The following is a 22593-nucleotide window of genomic DNA, read 5'->3' on the forward strand; positions in this document are numbered from 1 at the left end:
CACACACACACACACACACACACACACACACACACACACACCAAAAAGCTTTGAGCGTTTACTGTTACTCATGAGTTAAATTAATAGGATTTCACAGAGTTTACAACCGTCTGCGTTGATCACATGGACAGAAATGGCCATAGGCATAGACCAAGTATCATTGTGGAGTGATGGTTTATATTAGTCCCCATATTCTAGGTGTTAAATCAATACAATGGTCTAAATTTAAGGCATAACACAGACGTACATAATCTGAACTGGTGGATCCAATGATGCATATTGTCATATCATCATGCAGATGTTATGTTTGTGCCATTTTTATCATGTCTAGTTTGTCAATTTTATTGAGGGTATTACTGAAAAACAAAATCCCAGTTCATTTTAGAAATGAACAGTTACTGTAATCACCATCATCATTCAAATGATAATTGGCTAGCATAATGCTTATAAAAAATAAACATCAATCAAACTCATTATTCTTCGTTCACTTGAACAAGTTTGAAATGCTGTCTTGAAGTCTTTAAGTCTTTAACAATGCATATTAAGATCTGTGAATAGGGAACATTCATCAGAAGTCAAGGTGAGTTATTTTGATAGTATTGTTTGCAAACATTTTAAAGTGTTGAGATATGTAATGAATGATAATTACAAGAAGACAACCACCAAACGTGTTATTTTTCTCACACATTCTCTTGGAATAAAGGTAGACTACTTACTTTAATCTATACTGCCACCATGTGGTCAAATTTGGTAACAAACATCTAGTTGAAACGGTTTATAGCTAGACGGTATTCCCATGTTAATATCAATCAATGTGGCGCAATTTGGAGGAAGAGTAGTGTTATGTCAAATGATATATGTTGCTTACAGTTAGTTACCGGTAATTTATTGAGGAATAGAACAAACCATCTGAAGTTGAAATCTGTTCATACTTGTTCATAACCTGAGTCAAACATACTGACCACTGGATCTTATTCCAACTGGGATAATATTGAATGATATGACTTTTCTTCTTTCATCTAGGTCTATTTGGTTTACCAAATATTAGTATGTGGGAAGAAATGAACTTATAAACTCTTGTGTGTTGATAATAGCTGTAACAGAACGACCATTCTACTCAAATTCAAAGGCACTGATCCTCATCCAAGCACAAGATATATAGTCCTGCCAAAGAAAACTGCTGACTTTCCCACCAACCAACATTCATAGACTATGGTCTGGTCCAACTATAAGAACATGCTTACATTATCAAAACCTTCTAAGCCAAGAAGCAAAACCTCATATTTATCTACACAGTACTTCATTGTACAACTGTGTGTTACATGACAAAAAACTTAAATAACATATTTTCAGCTGAACTGACTTGACTCGCGTCCACCCATGTATGCTCCTCCAAGCATGGATTTGTATGCCACTAAAAGTGCCTTGGTGTCAGTATATAAAAGTAACATATATGTTGGATGTCTCTGGCAGCTTGGATAGATGGAGGTTAGGGAAAGGCAGATCTCCATTGCTGTCTATGTGTGTCTGGACTGTATATGCCTTCACTGCTGTTCTGCCCTCCAGCACAGAGGTATGGATGAGACCCAGCCTGGCCTGTTCGTGATACGCTGCTCCTAGCTCCCTCCCCAAGAAGATGTCTTGGGTTTGGGATAATGACAGGGCCCAGGCTGGGGCAGGACCTGGGTTTCTGTCCGTGTCTAATCTCAAGTCCATGTATGTATCTCTATCCCCTTTTCCTTTGTCTGTGTATGTATTTGTGTTTCTGTGCACATATCTCTCCGTCTCTGGATCAGCGTCTGGGTTATAGTTTCCGTCCTTGTCTGCTCTTCGCTGCAGGCGCAACAACGTCAGCTGCTCCAGGTGCTGCACGGCGAAGTATCCTTCCTGGTAGCCGGGTGGAGACAGAGGCCCTTCGGCCCCGGGCCCCGACGGACCACACCGGAGGAGGGTGAGGTGACGCACCTCCGAGTCGTTGAGCAGACGCGCCACAAGTTGCGGCGCTGTGTACCAAACCGTGAGACGCCTCGTTCGGACTATTGGGGTGGAGGAGCCATGTGGCGGGAAGGAGGGCTGCGGTGGGGGTCGTTGCAGGACAGAGAGGGGGAGGTCCTTGCAGCTGCAGTCCGCGGGAGACGGCAGGGTGCATGGGCGCAGGTCACGCATGCAGGAGCAGTAGTAGAGGCTGCGGTCGGTCACGTAGGCCAGGCGCAGGTCGGACCGCGGCACGGCCGGCGCACACGCCGCCATGCACACCAATACACACAGCAGTGGGGTGGGGGGGCTGAAGGCTGACATCGCTACTGGAGGAGGGCCTCACAGGACATGTTGGACAGACTTCACCTGGCCGTATGAGGAGCAGAAAGAGACAGAAATTAGAGAAAAAGTCAACAAACATGTCATGCAGTCACACGCACACACACACACACACACACACACACACACACACACACACACACACACACACACACACACACACACACACGAAGGCAAGTGCTCTGATCCAGCTCCCAATTTTGTGCATCATTGCGTGTGTGTGTGAACGAGTCAATCAAATACAAGAGAAGACTCAGAAATCATTATCACAGCTAAATCCTCCAAATCGTTGGCCGGCTAATGTCACTTTGATTTAGATCAAAGCTCTGATGTTTCAGAACTCTCGTTAATTAAGAGCAGACACAACATGCATATAAGCCCATAAGACACTTTGCTGTGTTTTGATTCATGAAACACATTTGCCAAGGTGGGAGTGATGAGAGAGAGAGAGAGAGAGAGAGAGAGGAGCACAGCTAGCCATTTTGTCGATGATACATACTGTAGAACAAAAGTGTCCATCTTGTACCATTTGTATACAGTATACAAGATAACGAGAAATTAATTAATTTGTATATTAATAAACAGATTACATTTTGTACCTGAGCTGAAGTACCGGTATCTAACTGCATGGAAAATCTAAATAGGCCTACTGATTTGTCGATTCAATATGATAATGAAACCCTACAGAGACAACAGAGGAGAAGACCTGAGATCATCAGTCATTCAAACTATTTAATTAATTTAAATTAAAGAGACAGTAAAAGTTTCAGCTCAGTACCCCTGTGGTAACATTAGCTTTGATTTCACATGATTTGATGATTTGATTTTTATGACTCTGGGGGTAATGTTTCTCAAACAGTAACAAAGCTCTTTCTAGCTTCGTCTGAAAACCTGTGGTGAATCTTGACATTCCTTGCATGGGTTCGTTTAATGCCTGGTCCAGGGTAATTAATTTAAAATAACTGTAAAGTAACTGTAACACAGTAAAGTAACCCTTTTAATAGTTTAAACATGCACACGTACAGCACTATGGTTTTGTTACATCAACATTCCTGGTCTCACTTTAGAAGAAAGTGTCCTGGGTCCTTCCTTTTCCAGCAGGTTATTAGTGAGATGTGAGGAGAGGTGACGTACAGTACTGTATAGAGCCTGCACAGTGACACACTGACAGCTGGTTTAGATCAACACAATGTAACACGCACACATGCACATGCACAGACACACAGTTAGTTCCCTAATTTCACACATGGGCATGTTGCTCCCAGAGCAGATGTGCATTGTTCAGCACTGATGATTGTCAATGAATTTTACTGGTGCACACACAGACACCACATGTGAATGCAGACGCACGCACGCACACCACTTGTGACACTGCAACTGGGGACATTACATAAATGTTGCAAAATATGCATTCAAAGCTATTTTGAAATCCTAGCTGGCTTGTACACTGGGGTAATGACCTTCATTGTAATGTGCCTGTATTATTTTGTCAATACCACATGATTGAGTCATGTAATACCCCTGGGCTAACCCCGTGGCTTAGTGTAGCTCAGGCCTCATGGTGTTAAGCCAAACTGCTCTCTGCAGCCCTCACCAAACGTACAACACAATAGAAATCATTTCCAACTATTTAAAAAGTTACAGCTTTAGTTCCCGTTTTATAATACCACACAGTAAATATACAAAAGATGAATAAAGTCTCTTGGATTGTGATGTGTACTATAATTATAATGAATCAAATCTATGATATTAGTCTTCCATTTATTATTACTAGAGAATTCATGTAAATATGTATGCGTTTCATTATAATGTTCAAATGGATCCACATTTTTAATGTCCACAGTACCCAATTTGCTGCTGATGCATTGAGTGAAAAGAATGCATGCATGACAGAAATCAGTGAAGAATTCACAGAAGGCAATGGAGGACATACACTATACATTTTTAGTCTTGATTCAAAAGTAGTAGCTGGTGCAAGCCTCAGATCCTCTCTGGAACTTTGTGTTGCATAATAACCAAATGCTGCCTCGCCATGTTTTGTATTAACTCTGGGAACAGTTAATAGATTGGTCCCAGACCCAGACCACTGAAGACTTTGTGTGGGTTCATAATAAAACAAGCAAATAAATAATATAATTTGGCCCTAAACCTTTAAGCAAAGACACATTTAGCTCAGTCATGGTTATGACCCACGTGCAAATACTGCTGGGTATGCATATATATGTCAGTGTTGTCAACCGGCCAATGGGTATATATGTATGTCGGTGTTGTCCACTGGCCAATATTGGCTGTTGACGTAACTAAGGTACGTTTCAAGTTGGCACCTCGACAGAGTGCATTTCTAGTGTTGTACCCGATTTACAATTTACAGATTTGGAATTACACAAATTATTGTTTATCCTGCAATTTAACAACTATATTATCACAAGTTCTCATTGGAATTCAATAATTTTCCTGAAACAACTATAAAACATCTTTAAGGTTAAAGGTAATGTATGTTCTGAAACCTATCTTAATAGGCCTGTCTCCACGCCCCCTTTCCAGACCTAGTGGTGTTCTCCATAGACATTACATGTTAAAAGACCTACATTCAGAAGCCATAAACAACACTTTTTCTGAAGGTAAACTTTAATCTATTTGTTTTAGCGGTCTTAACATCTTGTTTTCTTCATAATAATATTGGTCTTTTACATTTGAATATTTGGAAACGGCCTTAAATGGTGCAGAGAAAGCAGGTAGGGATGTAGCTCTGGTCCATGAGTAAGGCTATGGACCAGAGCTACATCCCTACCTGCTTTCTCTGCACCATTTAAGGCCGTTTCCAAATGTTAAAGCGTGGAATGGCTGTGAGACAGGCCTATTATGTCACCATCAACAGCCAAGTGTATAACTTGTCGGCGTTGTTATAATTGGCTATTGATGGTGACGTAATTAAGATATGTTTCAATATTGTTTGGGTAAAAGGTAACGTATGTATATAACTTGAAAGTAGTATACTGTGGTCGGTAACAGGTCATCTCGCCCCTTTGCCAACTCGCCCCCGCGAAAAGTGAAGACGGCTCGCCCCGGAATTTTGAAAAGTGAAGACGGCTCACCCCAAGCCGTGGATAGCTCGCCCCCAAAGCGTGGATAGCTCGCCACACAGCGTGGATATCTCGCCCCAAATCACGGATATCTCGCCCCATGTTTATTTCATCTTATAATTGGCTGTTGACGGTGACGTAATTAAGATATGTTTGACAGGTACTATGACAGGTGGAGCCCCACCTGTTGTACTTTTTGTACCTGTTGTCAGAGTACCCGCTGGTGTCAAAGTACCCCACTACCATAAAACTATGATCTACCAAATATGGAGATATGGGATTCCTGCTTTCGTGAGAAACTGCTGATGTTGTACTGTTAGATGTCTCCCCTATCTTGAACTCTACATATAACACTGTGGCACAAACCTAAAGCAAAGCTCAGCCAATCCGTGTTGGCCAACTAGGAATAAGTCAATCAGGTCAGAATTTGTGTCAGATCGTATAGGTCCGTTTTTTTTGGAAGCTGTGATGCCAGTGGTGTTGCGTACAAGTAGGTCATACAGGTTTACTTGTGTGCAAGGCACAAGTTGGCACCTCAAGAGAGTGCATTTCTAGTTATTATATTATATAAGGCCAATTAGTCAAAGCTGTAGGCTATTACACCAATAGTGAGTAAGATTTGCACACTGAAATTCACTGATTCAAATCTCAACTCTAACGGTTAATATTTATTATTTCCCATGCCATGAATCACGGTTTTCATTTGACAATAATTCAACATTTTTACACTCAGTCAAGGGGCCAGGACTATCCGTGAGAATGGTCAGACTCATATTGCATAACGCAGACGGGAAAACGTTAATAGCTCTTCTGAATCCTATGTCTAGCCCAGACAAACATATGCAGTTGATTACTGGGGTTGACTGAGCTAACAGTACGGTCGCAACAACTACGGTATCTGTCAAACTTTAGTGCTTGTATGTAATCGGCATTTATAGCTATACTGTACATGGCTTCAATTTATCATTGATATTATCTGTAAGAGTTAAGCAGCTATAAGTTAAATGTTCTCATGCGCAACTTACCTAAAGGACGCAGTCGAAGAACTGATCTCAGCTCATTCTGGGATGGACTGGGACTCCCAGTCTGGGACTTTACCAGCTGACGTCAGGACTGAGGAAGTAATAAGTATCCTATAACTGGGTGGACCGGTTGGAGACAGAGGATACGCAGCGATCCCATAAATATATCCTATTAAAAACGTGCTCCTTTTTGTCTCTATAATCAAATCACATATGTCCCGACTCCTGAGATCCTTAAACCTGCCCTTTGTGTAATCAAATTAAAGATGATTCTATTTGTTATTGTATTAGAGGAGTAGAGGACAGACAGTCTTTTATCAATATCTGTGATTGCCAAGTCTATCTCCCCCAGGTCCTCGGGGGCTGGTCTCGATCTGTTGTTGCATGGTCCCACAAATTATTTGGAGCAACAGTTCGTTCAACTTCTCACAGATGTTCCCAGGCAGCTGGACTGGCGGCTGCTGGCCACTCACCCCTCACCGCTCACCAAGTAGCTTATTATTATGTTGTGAGTACTGACTGAGTAGCCAATGATTGAATACTTTATTGGCAGAAATGTAAACGGTACATATTTAGTACAGTCAAACACTGTCTTAGTCCAAAAGGATACCGAAAAAAGCCCTTGCGTTCTGTTTCCATTCACCCAGGTCCTGGGTATTCAATTCATATTCATGACATGAAAAATAACAACAAATATAATTAAGAATTGATGATTGACTGTGATTCGTGTCACGTGTGTGGATTGGATCATAGATTGTATTGGATCCTGTGTTTTCATCGTCCAGTGTGTGCATGTGTGTGTGCGTGTGCGCGCGCGCGCACGCGTGTGGGAGGATCCTTCGACTCCTTTCGCCGCAATGTGCGGTGACGTCGTTCAGGCGTTTTCTCCATTTACAGGAAACCACTGCCAGCGTTTTTCTTTGGAAGTGGACTGTGGGAGATGTTGTCTGTTGACAACCACACGACGAGACAAATATACATGTCGCTGTGATGCATTTAGATATATGAATAAGCAACGGTGGTATAGCATTTATTTGTTTAAGATACAGTCAGAGTGTGGCTATTAAAATGCAGCACACGCTGACAATAACAACTGCCCTATTAGTGTTGTTTTCAACACCAGCGGTCGCCAGCATCGGTAACTTCGGTAAGTACCCAACTGTCTGGCCTCTCGTTAGTTGTTATCATTATGACTCAAGTCAGATTTATTGATGCAACGTGGGAAGTTGCCGATTTGCAAGCTTGTACACATGTACAACCTTGCCGCATATGTCACGAACATTTGATTTAGAGTAGACTCTCGTAGGCGTAGTAAATTATGTTATGCTACACATGAACAGTAGGTTATGGTTAGCCTAAGATTTAGAGTAGACACTCGTAGTCGTATGTATTTATCGATTCTGACATCATCACTCTACGAGAGTCATCAAAACACTATTTATTGAAAATAAATACAACCTACTGGTTGTAATTTCTTTCCGCAGACAAATGGGACAAGTGGGGCAGCAGGGTAAAGCACCTTAGATTTTGCATTTGTACAAGATAAGAGTTACTTTGAGCCAGGGATTTTCAGACCACCACAAGCCATGGGGCAAGTTAGCCGCAATTTGCAACTCTAGATTTCTTTTACAATGGGCTGAATCTAGAGTTGCAATACCCTCCATCCACTTCCTATTCATCTTTTTTGGTTTGTGATCTGCTGGTCTTAAATTACGTTAAACTCACCAACATTGCAGCTGCAGTCCAAGCTTGAATTATCCTCTTTCAATCTGCCGAGCTTGTTTTTCATAAAAATCCCCCGTAGACATGTTATGAGCTACTTTCTGTCCAAATATTTCAAGAGTCACATTCCGAGCTGCCATTTTGTAATTTTTCAACGTGCCGTAAAACAAGACGTGAGGGGGAGCGGTAAGACACCCAAAGAAGAGGCCGACGCAGTGCCACGCCCCATCACGCACTTCTATTAAACAAGCGCTCCCCCTCACGTCTTGTTTTACGGCACGTTGCAAAAATACAAAATGGCGGCTCGAAATTTGACTCTTGGAATATTTTGGACATGTCTACGGGGGATTTTTATGAAAAACAAGCTTGGCAGATTGAAAGAGGATAATTCAAGCTTGGACTGCAGCTGCAATGTTGGTGAGTTTAACGTCATTTAAGACCAGCAGATCACAAACCAAAAAAGATGAATAGGAAGTGGATGGAGGGTATTGCAACTCTAGATTCAGCCCATTGTAAAAAAAATCTAGAGTTGCAAATTGCGGCTAGGGGCAAGTTCGCTTAGACCTGATCCATAGCTCGGTAGCAAGAGCAGGCTATGGACCAGAGCTAGTGATCCATCTGCTTTCTTAACTAGCCATGAAGTGCATGATGAGTCACCAGCAGTGATCGTGTGACCCGGCCATTTAAAGGACATGAATCAGCTTTGTTGAGGAAACTATAAGGAGATAGACATAAATTCCCTTGATATGAGGGGTCATATAGTACACTCACTGCAGCAGAGCCTCCCCTTTCTCCTCTGTAAATATAGCCATTTGTATTATTTGTAAATGCCATGTTATGATATTCTGAATACATACTGTAGGACCACAATGGAAAGGCCAAATGTCAAAACGCGTCCAGTGTGAGTTACGAAAACTCTGTTCACTTCATGGGGCCAGTCCTCTATTGAGAATAGGGACAACAAATAAGGACAAGTCCTGCAGAAATGCATTGGACCCAGGCAACAGCCCAGCTTTAATGATCTTAAATCCCTTCATTTTAGATTGTTTTGTAGTAATCGTACAACATAAACAGAGACTTTAGTTGTTACTGTACAATACTTTAAAACAGTTAGCATGTTACACACATGCCTAAAATTGCTTTTATTTCGGCCACCCTAGTTGAAAACAATTTATTTCAAACTCCAGCTTGTCCCTCTCCTGGCTGCATGAACAGCACTCGAGCGCTCGCTTTCTGCCCCCTCAATATCGTAACTCTAGGTCGTAATATATCGTAACTCTAGGACCTAGAGTGTGACTCTAGGTCACACTCTGGTGTGACCTAGAGTCCTAGCAAGCCTATGTCTTAGCATGCCGGACTGATAAAACCTCTTATTGGTGTGGGAAATTAGCAGCAGCCTTTTTGGTGGTGTACCCACCCTATACCAGCCAAGTTGTAGATGTAGATAAGTACAATTGCTGCAAACGCTTGTTAATTAAGTGGGAACTGCCTGCCGTGCCTGGGCTGGTATATAAAAAAATAAAAGTTACCTATAAAGTCTGTTGTTATGGTACTTGGCATTGTGGTAAACTGTCTGACCACAGTTTCAGTTCAGCGTGTCAGAGAGGAGTCTGGTGTGTGTGAAGTGAAGTTGTGGCACGCTTTGTCTTGTGTGTAGGAGTATTCGTGACACAGTGACTGTGTTGTGGTGGAGAGTTTGTCAAAGTCACATTAGGCCTAAGGCTATATTTAACCTATGTTTGACCGGGAAACATAGGACCTATGCTCACCTTATGTTTGTGGTAAGCATGACGATTCGTGCTACAGTCAGTTTAGCAAAGTCACAGACTTATTAGGCTATATATATAACCTATGTTTATGTGATAAACATGAATGTGCACTACACAGTACTATGAATGTCTGTGTTCTGGACGTGGTGGTAATAGGATGAATTAGTAGTGTTATGCAGATGCACCAGGCTGGAACAGTGTACATTAATTTGTATGGAGGAGATACATTTCGGGCTGTTTGTTAGGTTTCCATTTGTGGTTATGCTATTGCCCATCCAGTTTTGTCATCTTAAAGAAAGAAAACATGCACAAACGATAATATGGAGGTCTGTCTATCTATCTGGTAGTAACTTGGTCAATGACATTTGGCCTTTCCATTGTGGTCTTATGTATTCAATTCGTCAACAGAACATAGAATATTAATTCATAACATGTCATTAAAAAAGAATAGGAAAAAAGGGAGGCTCGGCTGCAGTGAGTGTACTATGAGTGTATGACCCCTCATCTCAAGGGGATCTCCTTGTAGTTTCCTCAACAAAGCTTTTTCAGGCAAGTTTTGAAAGAAGCCAGTGATGGATGATTCCACATTATGATGGCAGATCGTAGAATACAATACATTATTTACCATGTTTGTGATACATTTGGGCGGTACTTTATTTGCTCGCTCTGGTGTTGTGACTGTGGTTGGGTGTCACTCACTTTGGAGTTTGGAGACATTGTTAGACAGTATATATGTTATCGTTACTTACAGTATATCATGAGAGAACCCTCAAACCCTTATTCAGCCAATCACATGATTCCATTCAGCTTGCAGGTGCCTCTTTATGAACTGAAATGGATATACATCTTAGCCTGATTATCAGACTCTGGGCGGGGTCTATGGGCTGGAAACGATATAAAGAATCACCATTACATGGGAGATATGTCCCAACATTGTCAAAGAAGGCACCTGACCAGGCTCAAATGTACTGAGCAGTGTCAGTGTTTGTTCTACAAAACAATTCTCCACTCACTTTGGCCTAAACAATGAAGGCATCTTGCCAATAGTTTGCGGGTCTGACCAGTATGTGGTTTCACTTCCTGCTTTTAAGGGCTATGTGAGGAGATACTAAATGTTAGTTGACTGCAGAATTATCATAGCTCTAACTTTCTAAGTTAGAGCACTATGTAACATTTTTTGAGTGGTGCAACCACTCCCTTACGGAGCTATGTGTGTGGCTGGGTGGGTGGGTATGAGCACGAAAATAGCATGGTTGTTTTTCACCACCTGTGCGCAACCTAACACACACACACACACACACACACACACACACACACACACACACACACACACACACACACTAACTGTACAGTAAAGGGTACAGTAGTAGAGGGACCCCTACACTGTAACTCTGTCATTTCTCAACCGTTTCGGACGTGTGGCAGCTAGCCGGAATCGGCCCGCCCCCCTGGGCGCGTTTCTGGGGGTCTGGATGTTCCGTGGACCCCCCCGGGGACTCCCCGGGGACGCCCAGAGACCCCCATATGGTAACTCTCATTTCTCTACCGTTTCGGACGTGGGGCGGCTCACCGGAACCGGGCCGGCACCCTGGCGGTGGTCCTGTGGGTCTGGAACTGCCAGGGACCCCCACATGGAGTTGCACCACTCACTTCACACGGGTGTGATGTTTTTAAATGAATCCATTCTCTCGCTAAATATCCTGTACACTGCAGTGTTATTGTGTGTAACTTTCAGCATTTGATAAATGTGATCGTCAATATCTGTAGAGGGCGCAAATCCACGGGTTCATGTACTTTTTATTTGCATTATAGGGGGATTTTAGATTGCCTCATACTGTGTTTGAAAAATAAACAAATCGTCCAAATTCCATTCTGACCCCTCCACGAAAAGGCCTCGTTGTCCTGACCCCTTATCTATCATTTATACATTATGTATAAATAGTGTGGACTTAGACTGTTTTTCGTCTGTGGCATTCATACTGACTAAGAGAAAATGCTATTGTTACTGCTACTGTATTAGTTACATTTTCGCTAGAAACAGACTATCATATAAGAGTGACTGACTGTTGCAAACGATACATTTTATCGTTAATTATGCCTTCTCCTTTCTCCTCGTGTGCCAAATACCAACTTCTTCATCCCACAATGGCACATTCTTTAGTCCATCTGTTATTTGATGAGATTGCATTCACACCTGTGGTGATACGCCCTCTGGTGCGCTTGGAAGTGAAGCGAGACCCCCGTTTTTTTGCGATCTAGAATGCGTTTGTTTGATCCGCACCAGAATTCGAATGAGCCTTCACACCTGCCAAACGAAGCGCACAAGTCAAGTGGATGCAATTGAGAGCAGTGTTTCTGGATCAACTTTTACAATTACATCACTTATCAAATTCACTATACACAATCACATTGCCAATGCTGCGAATGAGCAAATTTAGTTAATGTAATGTTTCTTGAACTATGACATGGCTGAGCTCTATGTAAAAAAAAAAAAAAAGGTGCAAAAGCCATCACAGCAGCCCATTTCCACTCCTGTAAGCTAACATGTTATCATGTACACACAGATAAGAGACAACGTGGCTTCTGCATGTGGTTGTGTGTTGGGCTTTTGGTGGCAGCTGTGTAACCAACCATCTTTACTGCTGTGGTTAGGTTATCACCTCTACACTGCAGCTGATTCTTCACACCTATTTCTTTCTATTTCTCTCGCTCTCGCTCGCTAGCTTTGTGGTTCTATCCCAGGCTCCAGCCTGTGTGTGTTGATGTTAGTGAAAACAGCAGTTGTTCTCAAACTTTAAAAGTTCAAGGAACCCTATGGGTCCCTTGAACCACTGGTGTACAGGAAAGTGGACTGTACAGTCAAGTTTACTTGTTTTCTGACTGGGTAAAGTCTGAATCACAGCTACTTCTATAAAGGTCTTCTCTCAGGAAGTAGTGGCTGGCCAAGTAGTGGCTGACCATACTACTTGTGCAAGGGTGGCAGGAAATGTGTTGCAATTTATCTCTCTTCCAGTACTGTTTGACTTTCTAGTTCCTTCCTTTGCCTCGATGAAGACCGTGTGTGAGGCCAAAACATGTTGTTAATAGTAGAGAGAATTGTGCAATACTGGCCTCTTCCCTTTAATCTGTTGACACAATCTCAACATTTCATCCAGACTAGAGAATATGAAAAAAAAAAACACACTGGATCATGCTCCCATTACATTATGGTATTTTAATCAAGCATTATCACCAAAGCAATGTGATGTTTAGACCCATCTAGCAATCCGTATTCTTCAAGTCAGATTGTGAGCTTGTTGTACTTGTTCAGCAGTCTACTGCCAACTCTGGCACGTTTAGAGAGAAAGACAGGGTCTAAGTGGTTAAAGCATTTTACGTAGTAGCTCTTCCTCTTTTCTTCTCACACATTAGAGCAGTTACACCTTGCAGTTCACCATGGCTGAAGCATATTGGCTTTTCCTTCTTTAGTGTTTTATGGACAGTGAACACAACAGAGAAAAGATGGGAGAGGGGGGGGATCCATGCAATCAAGTGCTTTGTGTTAGAATCCTCCTGTCGGTTGGACTATGCCGTAGAAAGATCTATTGAAGCCATTATAGAAAAGACGGTTCATATCTTAATGCTGACTATATCTTTTTTTACACTTGCTGCAGGGGTCTGGGGAAATTTAGGGTTTTCTCAGACCATACCAAAAAGTTGTAGAAATTGTGGGAATTGTGTTTCAGGAAGGAATTATGCAATTTAGCAGCTGTGTAATTCCCTAGCAGTGCACGACTGACCTCTAGTGGGCATTTCTGGTGTCACAGGATTACTACAAATACAGTTTATGAGCTAAATCCTTTGAATGAGGGGTGCACACAGGTGCTAAAGTGACATACAATTATGAGGTGACTGTGACACTGACATAAGAGTTGTATTATATCATTGTATATAACGGTCTACTCTGTGTTCAAGCACAAAAGAAAGGGCTTGTGATCCATGATCATAAAAATAGATTCAATTAAAGGGATAGTTCAGATTTTTGAACTTAAGTTGTATGAAATACTTTCCATTAATATAGTGGTTGCAACTGTATTAATTGATTGCCCAAGTCCCGTGGTAGGAGTTCTGCTCTGGTTTTGGTCAATATTAAGTAGTTCCGGTCATTTTGTTGGGGGCACTGGGGCCACGCAGTAAAAGTAAATTAAGCAACCACTATATTAATGGAAAGTATTTCATGCAGCTTAAGTTAAAACAAATCTGAACTATCCCTTTAAAAAATTAATCTTGTTAGAATTTTAGAAGTTTAGAATTCCTTAATTATGGTCTGTACAGTAATAGTTCTAGAGAGAGAGCAGTGAATAAATAAATAAAATATCAAAATAGCCTATAGTGTACTTGGATAGTTATCTATTCTCTAGCTATTGTATATGTACTTCTACATGTAATGATGGTGAAGATTAACTAGCAATCATTTACCCCTGAGGACCCTAGGTCCCTGCACCTCACATTAAACAAAGACTGATTTAAACAGTTGTTGCAGTGTATTTTTGGGAGTTGCTGTCATACCATTCCATCACATGGGATCTTTATTACTTTGATTTCTGTGTAAAATAGCCACTTCTATATCACCATCACATTGCTGTTGTAGCCGGTGCTAGGCGGCAGGTGCTATTCAAATGCTTTGTGGAAGGCCCACAGGATGCTTAACATAAGTAGTTTCCTTTTGGTGACTGAAAAGTAAAGGTTTAAATACCGTCTTCGTCCACAGTGCCTCCCCCAACCAATGTGACGTTGCAGTGCCACAACTTCCGGAATATTCTTTATTGGAACTACAGCCAGCCCTCCCTAGAGTCCCGACAGGCCAAATTCCGCATAGATATAAGGCAGAAAGAAGGGTAAGTTGTGTGTGTGTGTGTGTGTGTGTGTGTGTGTGTGTGTGTGTGTGCGCGCAACACTTGCTTCGATGGTGTGACGTCATCGAAATCCAAAAACACTGTGCACACGAGATCTTCACCAGTCTAATAATAATACCTGGGACTTATATAGCGCTTTTCTAATACCCAAAGACACTTTACATGTGTGGTGGCCGGAGGGGGAACAAGTAAAATAATAGTAAAAACCAATAAAAACAGTACCGGTACATGTAACGGGTTAAAAACACATCAGCTCGGGGAATGCTATTCTGAACAGGTGGGTTTTCAGTGCGGTTTTGAAGGTGGGGAGTGAGGGGGCATCCCGGATCTGTTTGGGGAGGGCATTCCAGAGGGTAGGGGCGGCCACGGAGAAGGCCCTGTCGCCCCAGGTCTACATGGTGTTGCGCCCAGAGATAAGGTTCATGTTGAACAATAAGAAAACGTTGTTTTCTTTTACTATACATGTGTTGTGTGCACTTACGCATCATTGGTCATTGGTTTCTCATCATGTTTATCCTCTCTGCAGCTTTCCGGAGCCATTGTGGGTGAAGCCACCAGACCTTTCTTGTGACATATCACTCCTTTGTCACACATCACTGTGTTATTCAAGTGAGGAGTTCTTTGTGAGTGTGACGGCTGTGGTTGGAGAGACAGAGTCTGACTCTGAAGATGAAGATGGACTGGCCTTCAGCTACTTCGATGGACCGATAGATGGGATTATTACATGTAAGTTAGGCTTCTTATTGTGCCAGAGTTGTATTTCCCATCATCCCCAAACATTGTGCGCTAAACACACAGAGCTCCAGAGTTTGGGATTTGAGTGTCAAAACTGCATGTTAATCGGGTAGCCAGTACAGCCACTAGCCAGACAACTACTCCTCAATCTCCAAATGCTACTGTTTGGAGCTACACCTGCCAAAATTTGACAGAAGAAAATATATTTACATTTTATTTTTGTATTTCTAATAATATATTAGAAATACATATGATAGATTATTTACAGTATGTTGGTACAAATTTGTATGACTGTACAGACGGAACGGAAGCGGGGAGGAGGTGTCGCATCTGCTTTATCCTCAAATCAATTTCAGAGCATCTGTGCTCCAGACTGTGTGACTGAAGCATTGTGGGAGGCAACAGTTTGGCTTGCAATACTCGTATGCTAATAATTTAAATGTTGTTTACCCCAAGGCAAGTTGGATCTCCCGCCTGTCAATGTCACCGTCTCAAAGGATGGCATAAACTTCAGCTTCTCCCACCCATCAAAAGTCTACGACAAGGAGGAGGAACCAGTAAATAAGAGGAGGAAGAAAAAACACCAGGCTTCACGGAGCCTATTCAGATACACCGTCGAAACCAAGGGCCAGGTCAGACTGCACATTTTACATCCAAATCAGTGTGGCTGGCTCTTGAAATCAAATCTAGCTGGATAGATACTGTTTGATGGCAATTGTATGTTTGTATTCTGGAAATTTGGAGAGTGCAACAAAATCTATATAAATGTGGCGAATCTGTAAGGGAGAATCCGAATCTGTGTATTGGCCAGGTAACATACAAGACATTTGAATTGGTACATTACTCTCTCATAAATGAAAATAGAAGATAATATATACAGCAGATGAGAGGACTAATGGTTGCAACATATCCTGTCAGATTCCAGCCAGAGCCCAGTGTTTCTTGCAGTAAAAAGCATTGAGCAATGAGGTTGCAGATGTTAGTTTGCCGTGTCCTTCATCTCCGCTCTCTAATAGTTCTGGTTGCTCTGCAAGCTATATAGTTAACATAATGAATTAATTTGTATTGTGATATTATAGATAAGTTAAATGGAACTGTGATATGTCACACACTAACTTTAAAAGTGAATCATCGCCATTTGAAGAGAGGCGACATTGAAATCCATTGTTTTAATGTTTTACCATTGGCATCTGGGTAAAACCCATACCATTCTCAATACAAGGTAAAACATTTCTTCGGGACATGAAGATCGTCCATGCAGTCATTGATTTCACAGAGCTCTGTGCTCCAAATGACAGGAACAAGGGGGTGTCTTGAAAGATAAGGCTCTGGTGCCTTCGTTCGTCTGTGATGGCGAAGTGTGCACAGGCATAGTGGAAGTGTACGGAAGCCCAGAGAGCCACTGTGTGGAGATCAACGGAAAGTGGGATGGCATTGCCGTCGAGGCTACACAGGATTACTGCGCCCACACGGGACCCCCTACGGACACGACAAGTAAGATCCACTCATCCATGTTTGTCTTGGATGAGTGCAACTGACTATCAGCGCCACATGGTGGTGCAATAACTGATGCAATTACATGTGAGGTCAGCAGGACAGACCTTGTTCCCATTGTTTCTGGACATCAGTGGTCAACACTGTGCAGTCTCTATGGGCATAGTAAGCAATGGTTTAAACAGGTTGACCACAGCTGATGCCCATTACACCAATGAGTGAAAAGGGTTTCGAGGGCTTTCGACCAATAGCTTCGACTCATGGATCACACAGAGGTTGTTTGTGACGTAGACAAATGAGGGATGCTACTACGCATGCAAAGGGGCCCCAAGTCGACTCGTCAGCTGCACATGCAAATATCAATAGTTTAGTTTTTTTAACCCTTCCGAACTCAAATTTCTTTTTTTAGGAATATATATTTTAACAGATAGCGTGATATCTGTTTTATTCCTTCCTCAGCCCTTCCTGAGGAAGGGCTGCAGCCCGAAACTTTACCTGGCTACCAGTAAAGATATTTTGGGAGCATCAAATGGTGTGCAGATTTTTTTCATTTCATCATTGTGAGTTTATTTTGATCCAGCACCCAGCCTATAGGTTTAGATGTGCGTGTCCTCAAATATATATATATATATATATATATTCTTTTAAATGTATTTTTTATCCCACGATTTTGTAACCCATTTTTCACCCCTGTGTCAAATATATTTTTAATGTAATTTAGTGATGGTGTGACAAAATTTGGGTTTAGTGTTCTAGGGTTAATAGTGTTTTCTTTTTCTTGATGGAAAAATAATGTAATATTAAAATGTTTAAAAAAATCTATCTATAAATATCTATGTTGTCTTGTCATCTAGATCAGATGCTTGCGTCCATCCTTTGTCCAGTGGCATTGCTCTGTATTGCACTTATTGGCTGGATGGTGTTCCGTAAACTGACCTCTCCTTCGTCCAAAATTCCAGATTCTATGGTACGTTCGTTCATCCTGTTCTTATGAATGCATGTTAGGAGGAGACTCTTTCCCTTATTCAGTAGGCCTGTCAATATTTATATACTCGTCTGAGTATCTATTTGAGAGAATCACAGTTATTTTGCATAATAGTCATAATCGTTTCCATGTTGTGCAAGCTTGTAGATCATCTATTTCCAGTTTCCACTATTTTAAAAGTAATTTCTTTGTAAAGTTGTTTTGTAAGTTATCTGTCATCTTTCTGTGCTATTTTTGTCTATGAAGCCTAAAATCCAAACAGAAATGTAATGTTAATTTATACTTTATGTTCAATGCCAAAAATACAAGTTAATCGCAATTTGTTTGTAAAATGTCATGATCGTGACAGCCCTACTACTCTGCGGTCATTATACTCTTGTCTTTAACTTTGACTCTCAAACCCCACACTCCCTCCCTCCTTCTGTGTTTTTCAGGACTTCAGCGGCAGGAGCCAGGAGACTGTAGAGAGCCAGATGGTGGAGAGCTCTACTACCTCTACCTTACCTCTACTGTCGCACGTTCATGATGTTGTCTTCATCACCACAGAGCCAGAGGTACACATTGGTACGCCGGTACAGGACGAGGGCGTGTCCAGCGTGCTGGAGGATGGGCAGGAGTCATGTTACGACTCAGGTAGGGTCCTGGTTCAAGAAGAGGGTTACAACTCAGGCAGGGCCCTGGATGAAGAAGAGGTTGACAAAGGGGGGAGTGGGTGCCCTGATGGCTATGAGAGCCGGTCCCCTTGCGAGAATGGGCAAGGAGAAAGTGAAATGGGGCAGGAGTCATGTTATGACTCGGGCAAAGTCCTGGATGAGGAAGCGGGTTACAACTCAGGCAGGGCCCTGGATGAAGAAGAGGTTGACAACAAAGGGGGGAGTGGGTGCGAGAGCCGATCAGCTTACGAGCCCCGTGTCAGGCTGACTGTTGAACTCTCCCCAGGAGAGGAGGTGGTTGATGACTCGGCCCACCTAACTCTTTGAGTTTTGTCCTTATAACCTGTTGCAGTAATGAGTATGACCATGTATCTACCACTGATGTGTTACAAAAATGAAACAGTATTATGTGGCCTCGGATCTTCAAGTCATTAGGTTTCACTGAACAAAGTCTGTCTTTAACGGTCTTGTTTTAAAAGACTCGAGCAGATTTTCATAAAATTACGACAGGACTGTACAATACTTAACATTTGTAGTTTGTCTTGTTCTTGCTTTAAAACCATAGACTGTAAAAAATATGGACAAAGCGTTCCCCGGTTCTAACATGAACGTAAAATGAAGCCTGTCAGTCCTTGCAATGGAAGTCGCCATCTTTCTAGATCCGTTTGGGCCCAGCTGGCCCATTGGCTGGCCCAGACAACGAGGCGGGACTTCCCCCCTTCTTCTTTGTTGGTTTTTATTTTGACTCGAGTGGGTGGGGGATCCCGTTCATAGACTGTAACGGTAGCCACGCCCCTCAGAACATGCGCGACTTTATGTTAATATTTTTATAAATGGGACCATAATTTTCCAAAAAGAATATTATGACATTAGAAATGAGACTTTAAACTAGTGACTGGAAGCAAAAAGTATTCATGACCATGTTTATTAAGGTAATACAGTCTAGGTGAAGTTGGGCCCAAATACATGGACTTCTATGGGGCTATGGGTTTTTTTGGGCCCAATGACAGCGCCACAACAGGCCATTATATGAACTTTCAGGAAATCCCGATTTCCTTGTGGCTTCACAAAATATCTGTCTGACTGCCCCCCTGTTTAAAACACTGGTTTTTGTTCAGAGATGAAAGGAAAAGAGGCAATCTACTTTTTTATTGTAACTAAATGAAATTGATCTGAGCACTCTTTCTGAGATATTAACCTACTCTTAAAGGGAAAGGAAGTTGTTTATCAGACCAGATACAAGTTTTTGTGCAAGAGGCATTTTTAATATAGGCAGATTGATTTAATATTTTATTGACTGTCTTTTTAAAGATGTGTTACAAAATGGGTGACACAAAAAGCCAATGGCTTCTATTGTGGCCCATTAAACATTCAACACTCACAAGATGGTGAAACAAAAAGAACTACATACAAATCTAGAAAATCTGTTTACGTTATTATATTTGTTACTGCTGTAGAATCTATTTTTCTGACCCAGATATGGGCTCCATTGCCAAACCCCATCTTGAAGAAAGGATGCCTTAGCTGAGAATAGAAGGGAAGTGTACTCATGGTTTATTCATGCTACAAGTGGTCATGTCCTTTTACACAATCTAACTGCTACGCTATGTATTGTGTCATGTCTTTATAGCCTGCATTCAGCTAACACATTTGCAGTGGTGGAAAGATTACTCAAAGGTTTTACTTAATAAAAGTATCAATACTTAAATATAGAAATACTCTGTTAGTCTGGAATTCAAAATGTACTTAAGTAAAAGTACAAAAGTATTGGCGTTAAAATGTACTAAAAGTAGGCTACTTATTATGCAGATTTTTGTTGTTGTTGGAAATGGCAGATCTACAAGCATCGCAATGCATTGTGAGCTTGTAGATTGGCTATTCTCAAATGGCCGAAATCTATATAGGGCTGAAGTGGTTAATGTATGTTTTGTAATAATAATACAAGTAACACTAAAGTTTTCAAATGAATGTAGTGTAGTAAAAGTACAATATTTGCCTCTGAGATATAGTGGAGTGAAAGTATTGGAAATACTCAAAAGGTACAAATACCTCAGAATTGTACTTAAGTAAATATACTTAGTGACTTTCCACCACTGCACATTTGAGCCATTTCATTTAATAGTTGTTAAAAATTGATAAATTCATGAAACTGTCCATGTGGAGATGATGGCTGGCTGTAGTTAATTTCTGTGGTTACCTTCACTGTGGATATTTATTCACAACGGCGTCAGAAAGCAGTGCCTCCGTTGTGACTTGGAAAATGTCCCCTTGTTCGTCTGGGTAACGGGTATCCCCAGTGGTACCTGAGGGGGTTCCAGGGGGTCCCGACCATTGATTGTTAGGAACAAAATGGACCCTTAACTAATGTGTCCGTTTGGTTCCATTTGAACACTCTCAAGAGTCATGGGGGTCCGTGGCTTAATGCATACCAAACTCTGCTAAACTAAAACATTTGAGAACCACTATATTATTTGACAAAATTAATGTGAAGAGAGAAACATGCAGGAATATTTACTCTGAATCCTGTTGGTGTGGTCAACAACATAATTTACCTCACATTTGTAGTAATCAAGTCCATAAACTGCAGACATTTGTATGTCTTTTGAGACGTTTGTATTTTAGATTATTTTCAATGGTCAACATCTCATGTTGGTTGGATGTATCATGAGGTCATTGACAATTACCAGTAAAGTGCCTTTGTTGATGATACATAAAACTCGACCGCTTTTCATTTACTGTACATTGTTTATTTGATATGGACCATTTCTATATTACTGGTATCTCTATCCAACGCATTAAATTTCTGCAAATGTTTTACTTCAAAACTGCTGTAGAGTTTGTTTTGAGGTGGAGATGTGTGCGTCTGTGTGTGCATTTTCCAGTCAGCTTTTCTTCAATGAAATCTTATCTACAGTATTAAAGAATAGTAGCACGTGTCTCAGTTCCATGATGAGTAATTGGACTGACAAACATTTAATACAGATTAGTAATCTGGAAGGGAAGGGAAGGGTCTGCGTGCGTGCGTGGGTTGGTGTGTTCCATGACATTTGACTCTATCCCAGTAGTTCCTCTAGTGTGTTTGTGTTTATGCACACATGGATGTTTGTTTCCCTTTTACAGTTCCTTCCTCTTCTGTGTGACATGAGAGTGGGAAGGCTTTTGCTTATTATAAACAACGATCATAAAACAAAAATAAATGACAGGGTCTGATAATGCGTGGCTCGACTCTGACTCATTTGACCAGGCTGATGCCATATTTGGACAAGACCGATCCAGCCATTCACTTCCATTATCTATACTATAATTGGATCTCTGAGTCTCCCGTGTGTCAAACACACAAGATTAGTCTCTGACCGCGTCTGACCGTTGGGTCTCAAACTTGGGAGTGTGTGTATCATATTACCCAGAGGTGTCCACAGAGCCAAACTATAAATGCACTCTGTTGAGGTGCCAACTTGCGCCTTGCACAAGTACTGCTACTAAATAATGTCTATTACAACTGCTGTTCTAAATCCTTTAGACCCGTTCTTGACCTTATACCAACCTTGAAACATACCTTAATTACGTCATCAACAGCCAATAAGGGACCACCATTCTTACCCCGATATACATCGTGGTAAGGGTTACATACACACATACCCAGCCGATCAACAAAAGTACCTTAGTTGGGTCATCAAGAATGGTGGTCCCTTATTGGCCGGTGGTCGGACAACACCGAAATACGTTAATACATCTTATTGGCCTGCAGTGGCGCATGTAATGACATGAACCGCAAAAGCAGTACTTGCGCGGAGTGCGCAAGTACTGTAATCGGCTGCGTATGTTGTTGTTGTCCACCACCGGCCAATAAGGGACCACCATGCTTGATGACGTAACTAAGGTATGTTTGGTGATGTTCCAGATGTCTCATCTCTCGCAT

At 41.6% G+C, this 22593-nt stretch overlaps 2 protein-coding genes across 5 annotated transcripts; one reads left to right on the forward strand and one right to left on the reverse strand.

Moving 5' to 3' along the window:
- Positions 1 to 760: 760 nt before the first annotated feature.
- On the reverse strand, positions 761 to 6564 carry LOC308327904 (uncharacterized protein). Of its 3 annotated transcripts, none has more exons than XM_080781534.1 (2): positions 6425 to 6564; positions 761 to 2343 (listed from the first exon to the last, which is right to left on the reverse strand). In XM_080781534.1, the coding sequence occupies exon 2, from the start codon at positions 2296 to 2298 to the stop codon at positions 1432 to 1434; it is 867 nt and encodes a 288-aa protein (XP_080637660.1). In that variant the 5' UTR covers positions 2299 to 2343; positions 6425 to 6564; the 3' UTR covers positions 761 to 1431. The 3 variants fall into 3 exon arrangements, with proteins under 3 accessions (XP_080637660.1, XP_080637661.1, XP_080637662.1); XM_080781535.1 differs by lacking the exon at positions 6425 to 6564 and adding an exon at positions 3340 to 3959; XM_080781536.1 differs by lacking the exon at positions 6425 to 6564 and adding an exon at positions 3379 to 3413.
- A 737-nt stretch (positions 6565 to 7301) lies between these two features.
- ifngr1l (interferon gamma receptor 1-like) lies at positions 7302 to 22582 on the forward strand. 2 transcript variants are annotated; one of them, XM_080782315.1, is made up of 7 exons: positions 7302 to 7568; positions 14663 to 14789; positions 15418 to 15533; positions 15999 to 16174; positions 16841 to 17036; positions 17891 to 18003; positions 18456 to 22582. In XM_080782315.1, the coding sequence occupies exons 1-7, from the start codon at positions 7490 to 7492 to the stop codon at positions 18999 to 19001; spliced, it is 1353 nt and encodes a 450-aa protein (XP_080638441.1). In that variant the 5' UTR covers positions 7302 to 7489; the 3' UTR covers positions 19002 to 22582. The 2 variants fall into 2 exon arrangements, with proteins under 2 accessions (XP_080638441.1, XP_080638440.1); XM_080782314.1 differs by having other exon boundaries at positions 7303 to 7568; positions 15334 to 15533.
- The last annotated feature ends 11 nt before the right edge of the window (positions 22583 to 22593 follow it).

Source organism: Protomyctophum bolini, assembly GCF_963924005.1.
Source record: "Protomyctophum bolini genome assembly, chromosome: 14".
Classification (NCBI taxonomy): Eukaryota; Metazoa; Chordata; class Actinopteri; order Myctophiformes; family Myctophidae; genus Protomyctophum; species Protomyctophum bolini.

What these genes read in the sequence shown, in the direction of transcription:
- LOC308327904 (XM_080781534.1), bottom strand. Translation starts at nt 2,298, where the DNA reads ATGTCAGCCTTCAGCCCCCCCACCCCACTGCTGTGTGTATTGGTGTGC.
- ifngr1l (XM_080782314.1), top strand. Translation starts at nt 7,490, where the DNA reads ATGCAGCACACGCTGACAATAACAACTGCCCTATTAGTGTTGTTTTCA. An exon ending in CCGTCGAAACCAAGGGCCAG is followed by an intron (nt 16,175 to 16,840) that starts GTCAGACTGCAC and finishes TCCAAATGACAG; the next exon opens with GAACAAGGGGGTGTCTTGAA. An exon ending in ACCCCCTACGGACACGACAA is followed by an intron (nt 17,037 to 17,890) that starts GTAAGATCCACT and finishes CTTGTCATCTAG; the next exon opens with ATCAGATGCTTGCGTCCATC.